This window comes from Oxyura jamaicensis, chromosome 27, assembly GCF_011077185.1.
Source record: "Oxyura jamaicensis isolate SHBP4307 breed ruddy duck chromosome 27, BPBGC_Ojam_1.0, whole genome shotgun sequence".
Lineage (NCBI taxonomy): Eukaryota > Metazoa > Chordata > Aves > Anseriformes > Anatidae > Oxyura > Oxyura jamaicensis.
The window spans coordinates 4,032,544-4,044,772 of NC_048919.1; the positions used below are offsets into that span (position 1 = coordinate 4,032,544).

At 67.2% G+C, this 12,229-nt stretch overlaps 2 protein-coding genes and 1 long non-coding RNA gene across 3 annotated transcripts in view; 2 read left to right on the top strand and 1 right to left on the bottom strand.

Moving 5' to 3' along the window:
- Window positions 1–2,887, bottom strand: part of LOC118178988 — an 18,082-nt gene extending 15,195 nt beyond the window's left edge. Inside the window, exon 1 of the long non-coding RNA XR_004756346.1 lies at window positions 2,711–2,887. This is a non-coding gene — a long non-coding RNA (uncharacterized LOC118178988). The remainder of the gene's footprint in view (window positions 1–2,710) is intronic.
- Window positions 1–5,612, top strand: part of KAT2A (lysine acetyltransferase 2A) — a 6,066-nt gene extending 454 nt beyond the window's left edge. Inside the window, exons 2-18 of the mRNA XM_035347933.1 lie at window positions 638–761; window positions 846–991; window positions 1,192–1,281; window positions 1,755–1,936; window positions 2,249–2,440; window positions 2,548–2,654; window positions 2,792–2,899; window positions 2,986–3,122; window positions 3,244–3,452; window positions 3,549–3,675; window positions 3,904–4,014; window positions 4,112–4,255; window positions 4,531–4,645; window positions 4,811–4,847; window positions 4,984–5,047; window positions 5,141–5,225; window positions 5,312–5,612. Of these exons, the coding sequence (XP_035203824.1) occupies window positions 638–761; window positions 846–991; window positions 1,192–1,281; window positions 1,755–1,936; window positions 2,249–2,440; window positions 2,548–2,654; window positions 2,792–2,899; window positions 2,986–3,122; window positions 3,244–3,452; window positions 3,549–3,675; window positions 3,904–4,014; window positions 4,112–4,255; window positions 4,531–4,645; window positions 4,811–4,847; window positions 4,984–5,047; window positions 5,141–5,225; window positions 5,312–5,505 (2,172 nt within the window). The 3' untranslated portion in view covers window positions 5,506–5,612. The remainder of the gene's footprint in view (window positions 1–637; window positions 762–845; window positions 992–1,191; window positions 1,282–1,754; window positions 1,937–2,248; window positions 2,441–2,547; window positions 2,655–2,791; window positions 2,900–2,985; window positions 3,123–3,243; window positions 3,453–3,548; window positions 3,676–3,903; window positions 4,015–4,111; window positions 4,256–4,530; window positions 4,646–4,810; window positions 4,848–4,983; window positions 5,048–5,140; window positions 5,226–5,311) is intronic.
- Window positions 5,613–6,986: 1,374 nt separating this feature from the next.
- DHX58 (DExH-box helicase 58) lies at window positions 6,987–11,426 on the top strand. Its single transcript, XM_035347934.1, has 12 exons — window positions 6,987–7,154; window positions 7,278–7,479; window positions 7,568–7,758; window positions 7,888–8,004; window positions 8,265–8,391; window positions 8,479–8,661; window positions 8,753–9,009; window positions 9,206–9,355; window positions 9,614–9,775; window positions 10,075–10,265; window positions 10,485–10,581; window positions 10,859–11,426. Exons 1-12 carry the CDS (start codon window positions 6,987–6,989, stop codon window positions 11,039–11,041), a joined length of 2,028 nt encoding a protein of 675 aa, XP_035203825.1. The 3' UTR covers window positions 11,042–11,426.
- The last annotated feature ends 803 nt before the right edge of the window (window positions 11,427–12,229 follow it).

The window sequence follows — 12,229 nt, forward strand, 5'->3', positions numbered from 1 at the left end:
GGGTGCTGAGCTGGGCAGGGTGCGGGGCTGTGCATGGGCGGGGGGTGCAGGAGCAGGGCGCTGAGCTGGGTGGGATGGAGTGCAGGAGCGGGGTGCTGAGCAGGAGGAGGCATGGGGCTGTGTATGGGTAAGGGGTGGAGGAACGGGGTGCTGAGCTGGGCAGGATGCGGTGCAGAGCTGTGTGTGGGCAGGGGGTGCGGGAACGGGATGCTGAGCTAGGTAGGGGTGCAGGAGCACGGTGCTGAGCTGAGCAATAGGGAGTTTAGGGCTGTGCGTGAGCAACGGGTGCAGGAATGGGGTGCTGAGCCATGCAGGAACGGGGTGCTGAGCCATGCAGGAGGGGATGCAGGGCCATGTATGGGCAGGGGGTGCAGGAGCAGGGTGCTGAGTGGTGCAGGAGCAGGGTGCCGAGCCACAAAAAAGGGGCTGTGCATGAATAAGGGGCGCAGAAGCAGGGGGGGGAGCAGGGTGTGCGGGATCCTGGGGGGGCAGTTGGGGGGGAGGCCGTGAGGATGTGGGGGCAGGATGGGCGCTGTCGGGTGGGAAGGGAAGGTGCTGGGCCTCCCCAAGGCAGCAGCCCTGGCACGGGGCAGCGCGTGGGGCTGCGGCACGATGCCCTCCCCGTCCCTCGTCCCAGGCCAACGATGCCTGCAAGTGCAACGGCTGGAAGAACCCCAACCCCCCCACGGCCCCCCGCATGGACCTGCAGCAGCCGGTGACCAACCTGAGCGAGCCCTGCCGCAGCTGCAGCCACGCGCTGGGTAACCCCAAACCCCCTGGGGACCCCCCTGGGACCCTGACAGTGGGGGGGTGGGGGTCTCACCGCGGTGCCCTCCTCGCTGCAGCCGACCACGTGTCCCACCTGGAGAACGTCTCGGAGGAGGAGATCAACCGGCTGCTGGGCATGGTGGTGGACGTGGAGAACCTCTTCATGTCGGTGCACAAGGAGGAGGACACGGACACCAAGCAGGTCTACTTCTACCTGTTCAAGGTGCGTCCTGGGACTTTTTTTTTTTTTAATCCGGGGCTGCGACGTGTCCCACCAGCCCCGCTTCGACCCCATAAACCCGCCTGGTTCCCGGGCGCTGCCTGCCGTCCCTCGTTCCGTTCCCCTGGGATTTCCAGGGAAGGAAGGAGCGAGCGTTCCACAAGTGATGACTGAGGTGGGGGGGGGACACGGGCTTTTTGCAGCTCCTCAGGAAGTGCATCCTGCAGATGAGCCAGCCGGTGGTTGAGGGGTCGCTGGGGAGCCCCCCTTTCGAGAAGCCCAACATCGAGCAGGTGAGGCTCGCCAGCCGTGCCGGTGCCTCGTCCCGCGTCCTCGTCCCGTGCTTGGCCGCTCTCGGTGGTCCCAGCGCTCGCACCCTCTGCGGCGGGCGGCGCCGAGGGGCTGCTGTTGCTTTCCGCAGCCTGCCCTGGGGTTTTCGGCCCCAGCTTGCCCCCTGATGGCGCAAAGAGCGGGGCTTTTCGCTGCGTGGTGCAAACTCAGGCTCAAGCTCTCTGCTCTGACCCTGAGAGTGGGTAACTGGAGGGAGCTGGGCTGGCTGGGGTCTGGCGCGCTGAGCAGGTGATGGCCAGCGATGGCCCGCCCTGCTCCTGCCTTTTCTCCCTTTTTCTCCAAACCTCCAAGTGCCTGGGAGTGGCTGCCCCAGCCCTGGGCTCTCCAGCACTCCTGTGCCTGTGGTTTGTGCCCCCTCCCAGCCCCGGTACCCCCCCGGTACCCGTCGACCACCCCCCTTTTCTCTCCCCCGCAGGGAGTCCTGAACTTCGTGCAGTACAAGTTCAGCCACCTGCCCCCCAAGGAGCGGCAGACCATGTACGAGCTCTCCAAGATGTTCCTGCTCTGTCTCAACTACTGGAAGCTGGAGACGCCGTCCCAGTTCCGGCAGCGCTCGCAGAACGACGACGTGGCCACCTACAAGGTCAACTACACGAGGTGAGCCCCCGATGGGGACACCTCGCGTCCTCCACCTCTCCCCGGCCCCACGGCCCTGCCGGCCCTGGCTCGGGGACCGGCAAGCGGGGGCCAGGGAGCTGCTCTCCTGCCCCCGTCCTTCGTGGAAGCTCTTGCTTGTGTCTCTGAGCCCTGCCAGCTCTCCCGGAGCTGGAATCCAGATGTTGTGCTCCCAAATAACGTGGGACGTGAGCCCCGTGGGGTCTCCGCTTCCCGAGGCGGTCTCGTGCCGCTGTCCCAGGAGCGATGCTGAAGCTGAGGGGTCACCACAGCCCGTGCTCTCCTGTCCCCTAGGTGGCTGTGCTACTGCCACGTGCCGCAGAGCTGCGACAGCCTCCCCCGCTACGAGACCACTCACGTCTTCGGGCGCAGCCTCCTCAAGTCCATCTTCACCGTCACCCGCCGGCAGCTGCTGGAGAAGTTCCGGGTGGAGAAGGACAAGCTGGTGCCGGAGAAGCGGACGCTGATCCTCACCCACTTCCCCAAGTAGGTGCCCGAGGTGGGGACGCTGTTGGTGAGGCCGTTGTGTCCGGTTCCCCCGGGCTGAGCGCACCCAGCTCCCGCTGGCTGCCCGACGCGCGGCTCCCCGCCAGGTTCCTGTCCATGCTGGAGGAGGAGATTTACGGCGAGAACTCGCCCATCTGGGAGGCGGATTTCACCGTGCCGGCCGCCGAGGGTGCCCAGCTGGTGTCGCGCCCAGGTACCTCCCCGGCGCTGGGGCTGTGGGGTGGAGGAACGGGGCGCTGGGGAAGCTACTGCCCACCCTCCTGCGGCGTGGATGAGGCGCTTCCAATCCATCATGGGTGATCCCATCGCGGGTGTTCGTCCCTCCTCCAGCTGCCGTCAGCACCGTGGCCGTGCCCACCACGCCGCTCTTCAGCAAGAAGCTCAGCACCAGCAGCTCTGCCGCGAGCATGGACGCCGGCACGCCGGAACCCATGCCGGGTAGGGCCAGCGTGGGGCTCCTCGGGCCCGGCGGGGCTCCTGGGGGTCCTGGTGCTTGAGGTGCTGCCTCCCCCCCCCTTCCCCAGGGGAGAAGCGGAAGCTCCCCGAGAGCCTGACGCTGGAGGACGCCAAGAGGATCCGCGTGATGGGCGACATCCCCATGGAGCTGGTGAACGAGGTCATGCTGACCATCACCGACCCCGCTGCCATGCTGGGCCCCGAGGTACCGAGACAGCGCTACGGGGGGGGTGCAGCCAGCGGTTAGGGTGCCGTGGGAGGGCTCCGAGGTCCCTGGAAGATGGAGGGGGGGGGATCAGAGCTGCTCTCCCCCCCCGGCCCCGCAGACCAGCCTGCTGTCGGCGAACGCGGCGCGGGACGAGACGGCGCGGCTGGAGGAGCGGCGCGGCATCATCGAGTTCCACGTCATCGGCAACTCGCTGTCGCAGAAGTCCAACAAGAAGATCCTGATGTGGCTGGTGGGCCTGCAGAACGTCTTCTCCCACCAGCTGCCCCGCATGCCCAAGGAGTACATCACCCGCCTCGTCTTTGACCCGTGGGTGGCTGGAGAAAGGGGGGAGGGTAAGGTGGGCGGGGGGGGCTGGTTTTGGGGTCTCCCCGTCTCACCCTCGGCTTTGCAACCTCCACCAAGGAAGCACAAGACGCTGGCTCTCATCAAGGACGGGCGAGTGATCGGGGGGATCTGCTTCCGCATGTTCCCCACGCAGGGCTTCACCGAGATCGTCTTCTGCGCCGTGACGTCCAACGAGCAAGTGAAGGTGGGCCCGGGGGGGGGCTGCGGGAAGAAAGGGGGGGGGGGGGGGCAGGATGGTGCTGTGCCAGCCCCAGCGGGTGCCGGGGTGGTGCCAGCCCCGGGGTGGGAGTGGGCGCCCTGCGGGCATCACCCTGCCACGCGTGGTGGTGGGGTCCTGGCACCCTTGGGGGGGGCTTGGGGGGATGTGGGGGGGGGCTTGGGGGCCCCCTCTGTCTCACAGCAGCTCCCCCAGGGCTACGGGACGCACCTGATGAACCACCTGAAGGAGTACCACATCAAGCACAACATCCTCTACTTCCTCACCTACGCTGACGAGTACGCCATCGGCTACTTCAAGAAGCAGGTGGGCTCCTTCCCCTGCTGGGGCTCCCCCCTCGGCCTCGATCCCCTGCCTGCGAGCCCCATTCCCACCTTCCCTTTCCTCCCCCCCCTTTCCCCAGGGCTTCTCCAAGGACATCAAGGTCCCCAAGAGCCGCTACCTGGGCTACATCAAGGACTACGAGGGGGCGACGCTGATGGAGTGCGAGCTGAACCCCCGCATCCCCTACACAGAGCTCTCCCACATCATCAAGAAGCAGAAGGAGGTGCCGCTTCGGGGGGGGGGCTGCCGGGCTGTGCTCGCTCTGACCTGCCCCAAGAGAGGGGGGGTGATGGGGACCCCAATGGGGACCCCAAGATTGGGCTGGATGGAGCCATCCCTTGAATATCCACATCACCTCCCTTTTGGGGTCTCCAGAGGCTGGCATCTTCCCTGGAAATGGGCTTGCAGGGCAGAAAAAAGGGGTCACTGTGGGATTTCTTTGGGACTTCCAGGGGCAACGGCTGGCCCCTGATGTCCCCCCCCAACTCCCCCCTGCAGATCATCAAGAAGCTGATCGAGAGGAAGCAGGCGCAGATCCGCAAGGTGTACCCGGGGCTCACCTGCTTCAAGGAGGGCGTGCGGCAGATCCCCATCGAGAGCGTCCCCGGCATCCGTGAGTCCCCCCGCCCCGGGCAGGCAGCGCTGCTCCGTGCTGCCTGGGTGCCGCAGGGTCCCCGGGGAGGGGCAGGGCCCCCCTCCTGACCCCCGCGGTAGGGTGCTGAGCCTCAGCTGGCTGAGGGGCAGGGCTTCGGGGTGATGCTGAGCCTTGTTCTTCCAGGAGAAACGGGCTGGAAACCTCTGGGGAAGGAGAAAGGGTGAGTGGTGCCTGGTGGGGAGGGGGTGGGGGGCTGCGTCCCCTGGGAGCGGCAGCGATGGGGGCTCCTGGGTTGTGCCCCCCGTCCCCCCCCCCAGCACGAGGCTGGTGCTGATGGGCTCTGCTCCGCCCTGCAGCAAAGAGCTGAAGGACCCGGACCAGCTCTACAACACCCTCAAGAACCTCCTGGCCCAGATCAAGGTGGGGAGTGGGCTCTGCCTGGCTTGTGGATGGGTTATTTGGGGGGAGCAGGACCCCCCCCCCCCCCCATGGTAACCCGTGCCCCCTCCCCAGACCCACCCCAGCGCCTGGCCCTTCATGGAGCCGGTGAAGAAGTCGGAGGCGCCGGACTACTACGAAATCATCCGCTTCCCCATCGGTGGGTGGCGGGGGGGGGGGGGGCGGCCGGCCCCCGGCGGGGGGGGGGGGGGGGGGGGGGGGGGGGCGGACCCTTTCCCCCCCCAGACCTGAAGACGATGACGGAGCGCCTGAAGAACCGCTACTACGTCACCAAGAAGCTGTTCATCGCCGACCTGCAGCGCATCATCACCAACTGCCGCGAGTACAACCCCCCCGACAGCGACTACTGCAAGTGCGCCAACACCCTGGAGAAGTTCTTCTACTTCAAGCTCAAGGAGGGGGGGCTCATCGACAAGTAGGGGGGTGGGCCTGGACTCCTGGGGCTGCCAGACCCCCCCCCCCCCAAGTCCCTGCCTGCAGCCGGGGAGGGGCAGGGCTGTTTTCTTCCCCAAAGGAGCCTGGGGGATGCAGCCCTGCTCCCACGTGGGGTTTGCTGCTGCTGCTGAACAGCCTGGGGGGGGTCCAGGGTGTTCCCCCCTCCCCTTGGAGGGGGTCTGGGGTTTATCCCTGCGCTGACACCCCCCCTCCCACTCCTAGGGGAATGTGAGGGGCCGGGGGGGGTCAGAGCAGAGCTGCCTTGCTGCATCTCCCCTGGGGCTGTGCCTTCTGCCCCCTGCTCTCGGTGCCAGGGCAGGACCCCCCCCCCCCCCCCCATGATTTGGGTTTCTGCAGGGACCTCTCCTCCTGCTCCCGTCCACGCACAGGCAGCACCTGCCCCCTCTTCTTGAATGTACGGCAGGACCCCCCCTGCCCTCTGTGGGGCAGAGACCCCCCCCCGGGCTCGGGGAGGGGGGGTCCCTGCTCCTGCTGCCTCTCCATCATCTCTCCCTCGCCTTGCTGGGGGTACTTGGGGGGGGTCCCATCCTGGCTCCTGCTCCCCCTTGCTCTGAGCCAGCTTCAGCACGGGGCTGTGGGGCTGGCTCTCGCTCGCATCCCTTCCTCGCCCCCCCCTCCTTATACCCCCTTTACCCCCTGGGAGCAGGGCCTGGGGGGGGGGGGAGCATTAATTTATCCCCCGCTTGGTCGCCTGCTGCCTTATTGCCCATGGCTGTCCTTGGTGGGGGTGCTGGTCCCACTCTGGGGCCTTGCTGCCCTCACTTGGGGGGGGGACCGGACCCCGTCCAGCCCTTCCCCTCCACCCATTCCATGTGACTGTTTTTTTTTTAATTTGGGTTGTTATTGTGTTTTTTTTTCGTTTTCTTTCTTTTTTTAAATAAATGTACTTGTGCACACCCAGCTGCCCCCTTGGGTCTGGTCCTGCACCGGCACCCCCAAACCTCCGGGGGGGTGTGTGTGGGGGAAGCTCCGGGGCCCCTGGGTGCTCTGATGGGGGGCACTGGGATGAACTGGGGGGAGCACGGACGGAATCTGGGGGCATGGGGGTAGGAGGTGCCCAGGGGGGAATGGGAGGGTGCGGATGGCTGGGGGTGCACCAGGCTTAAGTGGGGAGGGGGTGAAGGGGCTGGGGGAGCACTGGTTTGAACTGGGGGGGGTGCAGATGGATGGGTCGGGGGGCGCTGGGCTGAACTGGGGGGCGGGGCTGGGCGCAGGGAAAGGCTGCGGCAGCTCCTCCTGCTTTCGGTTTCTGTTCCCGACCGGGGCGGGGACCGGGACCGGGACCGGGGTCGGTGCGAGCCGGCAGCTCCCTTCGGCTCGGCACAGCTCGCTTCGGCTCGGCTCGATTCATCCCAGCCCCGCATCGCGTCCAAGAGGGGGTCGTGTCCCCCCCCCCCCCGCCGCCTCCCCGGGTTTCGTTTCCTAACCGTGACCGGTGCCGCCCATGGAGCTGCGCGGGTACCAGCGCGAAGCCGTGGCCCCAGCCCTGCGTGGCCGCAACAGCATCGTCTGGCTGCCCACGGGGGCCGGCAAGACCCGCGCGGCCGTCCACGTCTGCTGGAAGCACCTGGAGAGCCGGAGGGACGGCAGGGTGGCCGTGCTGGTCAACAAGGTGGTCCCCGTCCCCTACCCTGGGAGATAACGGGGGGCAAAGGGGGATGGAGAGGGGACGGCAGCGCCGGCTGCTCGCCGGGCGGTGGTCGCGGCTCGGAGCTGATGGGGTCGGTGGGTGTAGGTGCACCTGGTGGAGCAGCACGCCAAGGAGGAGTTCCACGCCCTGCAGGGCGCCTTCAGGGTGACGGCCATCAGCGGGGACAGCAGCCACAAGTGCTTCTTCAGCCAGGTGGCGAAGCGCAGCGACGTCGTCATCTGCACGGCCCAGATCCTGCACAACGCGCTGCTGAGCCGGGAGGAGGACGCGCGGGTGGAGCTGACGGGTGGGCACGGGACCCCCATGGCTGGGACACCCCCCCCCCGGCACGTCCTGTGCTGCTCACCCCGCTTTCCTCCCTCGGCCCGGTGCAGATTTCTCCCTGCTGGTGATAGACGAGTGCCACCACACGCACAAGGAGGCCGTCTACAACAAGATCATGTTGAATTACCTCCAGCGCAAGCTCGGCGGGCAGCGGGACCTGCCGCAGATCCTGGGCCTGACGGCGTCCCCTGGCACCGGGGGGAAAACCTCCTTTGAGGGGGCCGTGGAGCACATCCTGCAGGTGGGTGCTGCGTCCCCCAGCCCGGGGCTCACCGGGGTGCGTGGCGGCGGTGCTGGGTGCCAGCGAGCAGCCAACGTCGTGCTGGGCTGCCGGGGCTCAGGGCTGGGTTTTGGGGCTCTCCCCTTTCAGATTTGTGCCAACCTGGACACTGAGGTGATCACGTCGGCGCAGGAGCACGTGCAGCACCTGCAGAGACAAGTGCCCCAGCCCAAGAAGCAGTACGACCTGTGCCAGGAGAGAGCATGGGTGAGGGGCGGCAGGTCGAGCCCGCGGCATTGCCCCCAGGCCCTGCTGAGCTCAGGGGGGGTCCTCCCCGGCTGCTTGGAGCCCCCCTGTCCACCCAGCTCAGGCTGCTTGAAGGAATCAGCAAACCAGAGCCTCGGTGCAGGGGATCCCATAACCATCAGGGTCCCGCCACGCAAACCGCCCCTAACCCCAACCCTCGGCTACGCCCCCAGAGCAATGCCCCCGACCCCCCTGGGTCCTGAGCCCCTCTTTGCTCCCAGGACCCCTTCGGCCAGCGGCTGAAGAAGATGATGGCGCAGATCCAGCAGCACATGGGGACGGCGGGGCTGCCGCAGGACTTCGGCACGCAGACCTACGAGCAGCAGGTGGTGGAGCTGGAGAAGAGAGGTGAGGAGGCGGCGGCAGGGGGTGCTGGGGGGGCACGGGGTTGGCGGGGGCCGGGTGTCACCGCGCCGGTCCCCGTTCCCTGGCCAGCGGCGGAGAGGTTTTGTCGCAAGACGCGGGCGTGCGCGCTGCACCTGCGCAAGTACAACGACGCCTTGCTGATCAACGACACGGTGCGCATGGTCGACGCCTTCCAGTACCTCCAGCGGTTCTACGCCACGGAGAGGGACATGAAGGACCCCACCGAGCGCTTCCTGGCCACCACCTTTGAGGGTAAAAGAAGGGCCCTGGGGGGTGCGGCAGGGTGGGTGCGGGCTGGGTTTGGGGGCGCGGAGCACCCCTCACGCCCCGCTTGCCTGCGCAGAGAACAGGATGAGCCTGCTGGAGCTCGCTGGGTGCCAGCGCTACGAGAACCCCCAGCTGAGCAAGCTGGAGGAGATCCTGCGGGATCACTTCCAGCCCCAAGGCTCTTCTCGGGGCATCGTCTTCACCAAGACCCGCCAGAGCGCCTACAGCCTGCTCAGCTGGCTGCAGGATGCGGCCGTGCTGGGCGGGCAGCACATCAGGGCGGCTGTCCTCACCGGGGCCGGCTACAGCAACCAGACCAGGCACATGACGCAGGTGAGGGGATGGGGATGTGCCCAACCCCACTGCGCTGCTGCCCCGGGGCGGGAGCATTTCTGCAGCCCCGAGGACGGGAAGGAGCTGGGTGGGGTCCGGCCCTACCTCTCCGCACGCTTCGGGGGTGCTGCTCAGAACCCTTCACAGCACCAGCTCCAGGAGCAGCCCCGGAGCATTTCCCCCTTTGTCCCCGCAGAACGAGCAGCAGGACGTGATCAGGCAGTTCCGCAAAGGAGACCTCAACCTGCTCTTCTCCACCAGCGTGGCCGAGGAGGGCCTGGACATCCCCGAGTGCAACATCGTGGTGCGCTACGGGCTGATGACCAACGAGATCGCTATGGTGCAGGTAGCACCCAGGCTCCCTCCAGCCACCCCGCCTGGTCCCTGCTGGGATGCCCCAAAGCCACCTGGGGGGCACGTGGGGACCCCATTACACCCTGTGCATCCACTGGCAGCTCCCTGGGGATGAGCCCGACCCCGGGCAGAGCCTTGCAGAGGTGCAGCGGCACGGGAGGAGCGTGCCATGCCCTGCGGGACCTGCAGCACGAGGGGGTCGGCCACGGCCCTCCCCTGCTGACCGCAGCGTTTGGCCCCTCTGCTGCAGGCCCGGGGCCGTGCCCGCGCCGAGAACAGCGTGTACTCTGTGGTGGCCAAAGCCAACAGCAGGGAGGTCTCCCGGGAGCTGCTCAACGAGGAGCTGGTGGAGCTCATGGAGAGGGCCATCCAGGCGGTGCAGGCCATGCCCGAGCGCGAGTACCGCCAGAAGGTGAGCTCTGCGGAGGGCCAAACAGCTCCTTCCCCTGGCTGCCGATGGGCACAGCCCTCTCTGCGCCCTGGTTTTGGCTGCCTGCTCTCCCCTTGGGGCAGCTCCAGCTCCTGGGAAGGGGTGGCACGAGCTGCACGGGGCAGCGTGTGTGCGTCTGTCCCGCCGTGCGGCTCACGCTCTCCAGGACGGCGTATCCCCCCGCGGCCACGTCTCCTGCCGCGCCTGCGGTCTGTCCCTGTCTGTTACCCCGTGCTGACCCCATCCTCCCCCTCGTCTCGCCTCCCCTGCCCTCCTTGCAGATTGCCGAGCTGCAGCGCAATGCCGTCATCGGCTGGCAAGTGAAAGAAGCCAAGATCAGCGAGAGGCGGCGGCTGCACAACCCGGACGACGTTTGCTTCTACTGCGTCAACTGCAACGTGGCCGTGTGCTGCGGCAGCGACATCCGCACCGTGGAGGGCATGCACCACGTGAACATCAACCCCAACTTCAGGTCGGAGCCAGCGGGCAGAGGCCGGCTCTCAGGTGTCACCCACATGAGCCACCGCGCTCTCTGCGCAGGACGGGCAGGGGTGACAGCAGCCTGGGGACATTGCTCCGGAGAGGTCACAGGGGCCCTGTGGGGCTGCGTGACTACAGGAGCATAAGTGCTGGTGGGGTTTTGTCCCCTGGACCGTCCTCCTCAGGGTGTTTTTTGGCCCTTTCCTTGCAGGTGTTATTACACGGTCTCGCTGGGGAAAATAAGCTTCGCGCGGACGTTCAAGGACTGGGAGCCTGGGTGCCGCGTCTTGTGCAGCGGGTGCAGGCAGGTGAGCGGGGCTGCAGCAATCCATCCCTGCTCGCCCCGAGGCTGTGCCACTGGCCTCGTGCGTCAGCTCCTGGCCAAGGACTTGGGGCCGCCTTTCCCTTCACCATGTGCCTGTTTGCGCCACGCGTATGGGACATGGATGCGGGTGGCTGTGCCCTGGGACGTGCCCTGGGAGGAGGGAGCTGCCTCCAGCGCCCAGCCGTGGGGTGGAGGGCACGGCCCTGCAGCCTGGGGTGCTGCACCACGCGGTGGTGACCGTCCCCTCCCCGTCCACGCAGGAGTGGGGAATGGAGATGATCTACCAGCACGTCAAGCTGCCCATCCTCTGCATCAAAAACTTTGTGGTGGAGACCCCGGATGAGAAGAGGAGGTACAAGAAGTGGAGCAGCGTGACGTTCCCCATCAAGGAGTTTGACTACCTCGAGTACTGCTCCAGCACCCAGGAGGACGAGTCCTTCTAGAGCCAGCTCGCTCAGGACTACTCCCAGACCACAGGGACCCTCCCTACCCCCCTCACCATGGGGCAATCCCCCCGGGCCCACGCAGACGGGCAGCTGCGCTTGCTCCTCTTTCCCTTTCCAGCCTGAGCCGCTAGAACAACCCTTCCTAGAGCCCGTGGCTGCGGGGGGAGAAGGCTTCGCTGCGCCCATTTCAGGGCGCGATCCCTGGAGAGCGGCTGCAGGGTGGTGATGAAGGACAAGGCACGGGGATGGAAAAGCTCCCGAGCCCTTGGTGCCCGCTGGCCAGCCGCTCCTGTCCCCGCAGCACGCTGGGGCTGTCCCCACGGCCGGTGCAGGACCCCGCTTAGGGAACCAGGCATCTGACACGGGGCTGAGACGCACTCCGGCATTTCTCTGCTTTATGAATTCCACCATCCCGCATTAAATCAGGCGTTCACGCTGGGCGTGAAGGCGATGCTGTGCGGGCTCATTCATCGTGCCAACTCGCTGCGGGCAGGGTGGTAGGATGCGGGCAGCCCTTGCTGGGGGCAGCCCACGTCTTTGTGCCTCTCGCCCTCGGGAGAACTCGAGGGGAAGGCTCTGGGACGTTGCACGGAGCCGGACCACAGCATCACCCACCTGGCAGCCCTTGCACACCGCGTTGGCTCTGCCAGGGTCCCCACCAGCAGCCCCCCTACCTGGGGAGCAGTTGGTTTGCACGGGGCTGCCGCAGCCGGACCCCTCTGTGCAGCCACCAGCACCTCGCCCACCCCGGGGGGAGCTGTGGACCCTCCGGCACGGCTCAGCACCGCACAATCACATCCTGGAGCCGCAGGGGGATCTCCCCTTGTGCAGAAATAAAAGGGCTGAGGGGCTGAAATGGGGCACCCAGCTCAAGGAGGGTGCTGAGCCGTCCCGCTTGGCTCATCCTGCTCCGGGCAGGGGGTGCTTTGCCCTAGTCCTGGCCCGGGGCTCCCGTCCCTGCTCTCCCCCCGCCGGTCGCTAGAGGGAAGCCAGCGCCCGGTGCCGATGCTCGGCGGCCGGGGAACGGCCCCGGGGGTGGAGGGGGCGATGCTGGGGTTCAGGGGGTCGTGGGGACACGGAGCGGGGCTGCCACGCGTGGACCTCGCCGTGCGCCTTGAGGGTCCCGAGGGGACGGGAGGGACACGAGCAAATGGGGAGCTCCCCCCGTGCGGGGGCACAGCCCAG

What these genes read in the sequence shown, in the direction of transcription:
- DHX58 (XM_035347934.1), top strand. Translation starts at nt 6,987, where the DNA reads ATGGAGCTGCGCGGGTACCAGCGCGAAGCCGTGGCCCCAGCCCTGCGT. An exon ending in CGCGCGGGTGGAGCTGACGG is followed by an intron (nt 7,480 to 7,567) that starts GTGGGCACGGGA and finishes GGCCCGGTGCAG; the next exon opens with ATTTCTCCCTGCTGGTGATA. An exon ending in AGACCAGGCACATGACGCAG is followed by an intron (nt 9,010 to 9,205) that starts GTGAGGGGATGG and finishes TTGTCCCCGCAG; the next exon opens with AACGAGCAGCAGGACGTGAT.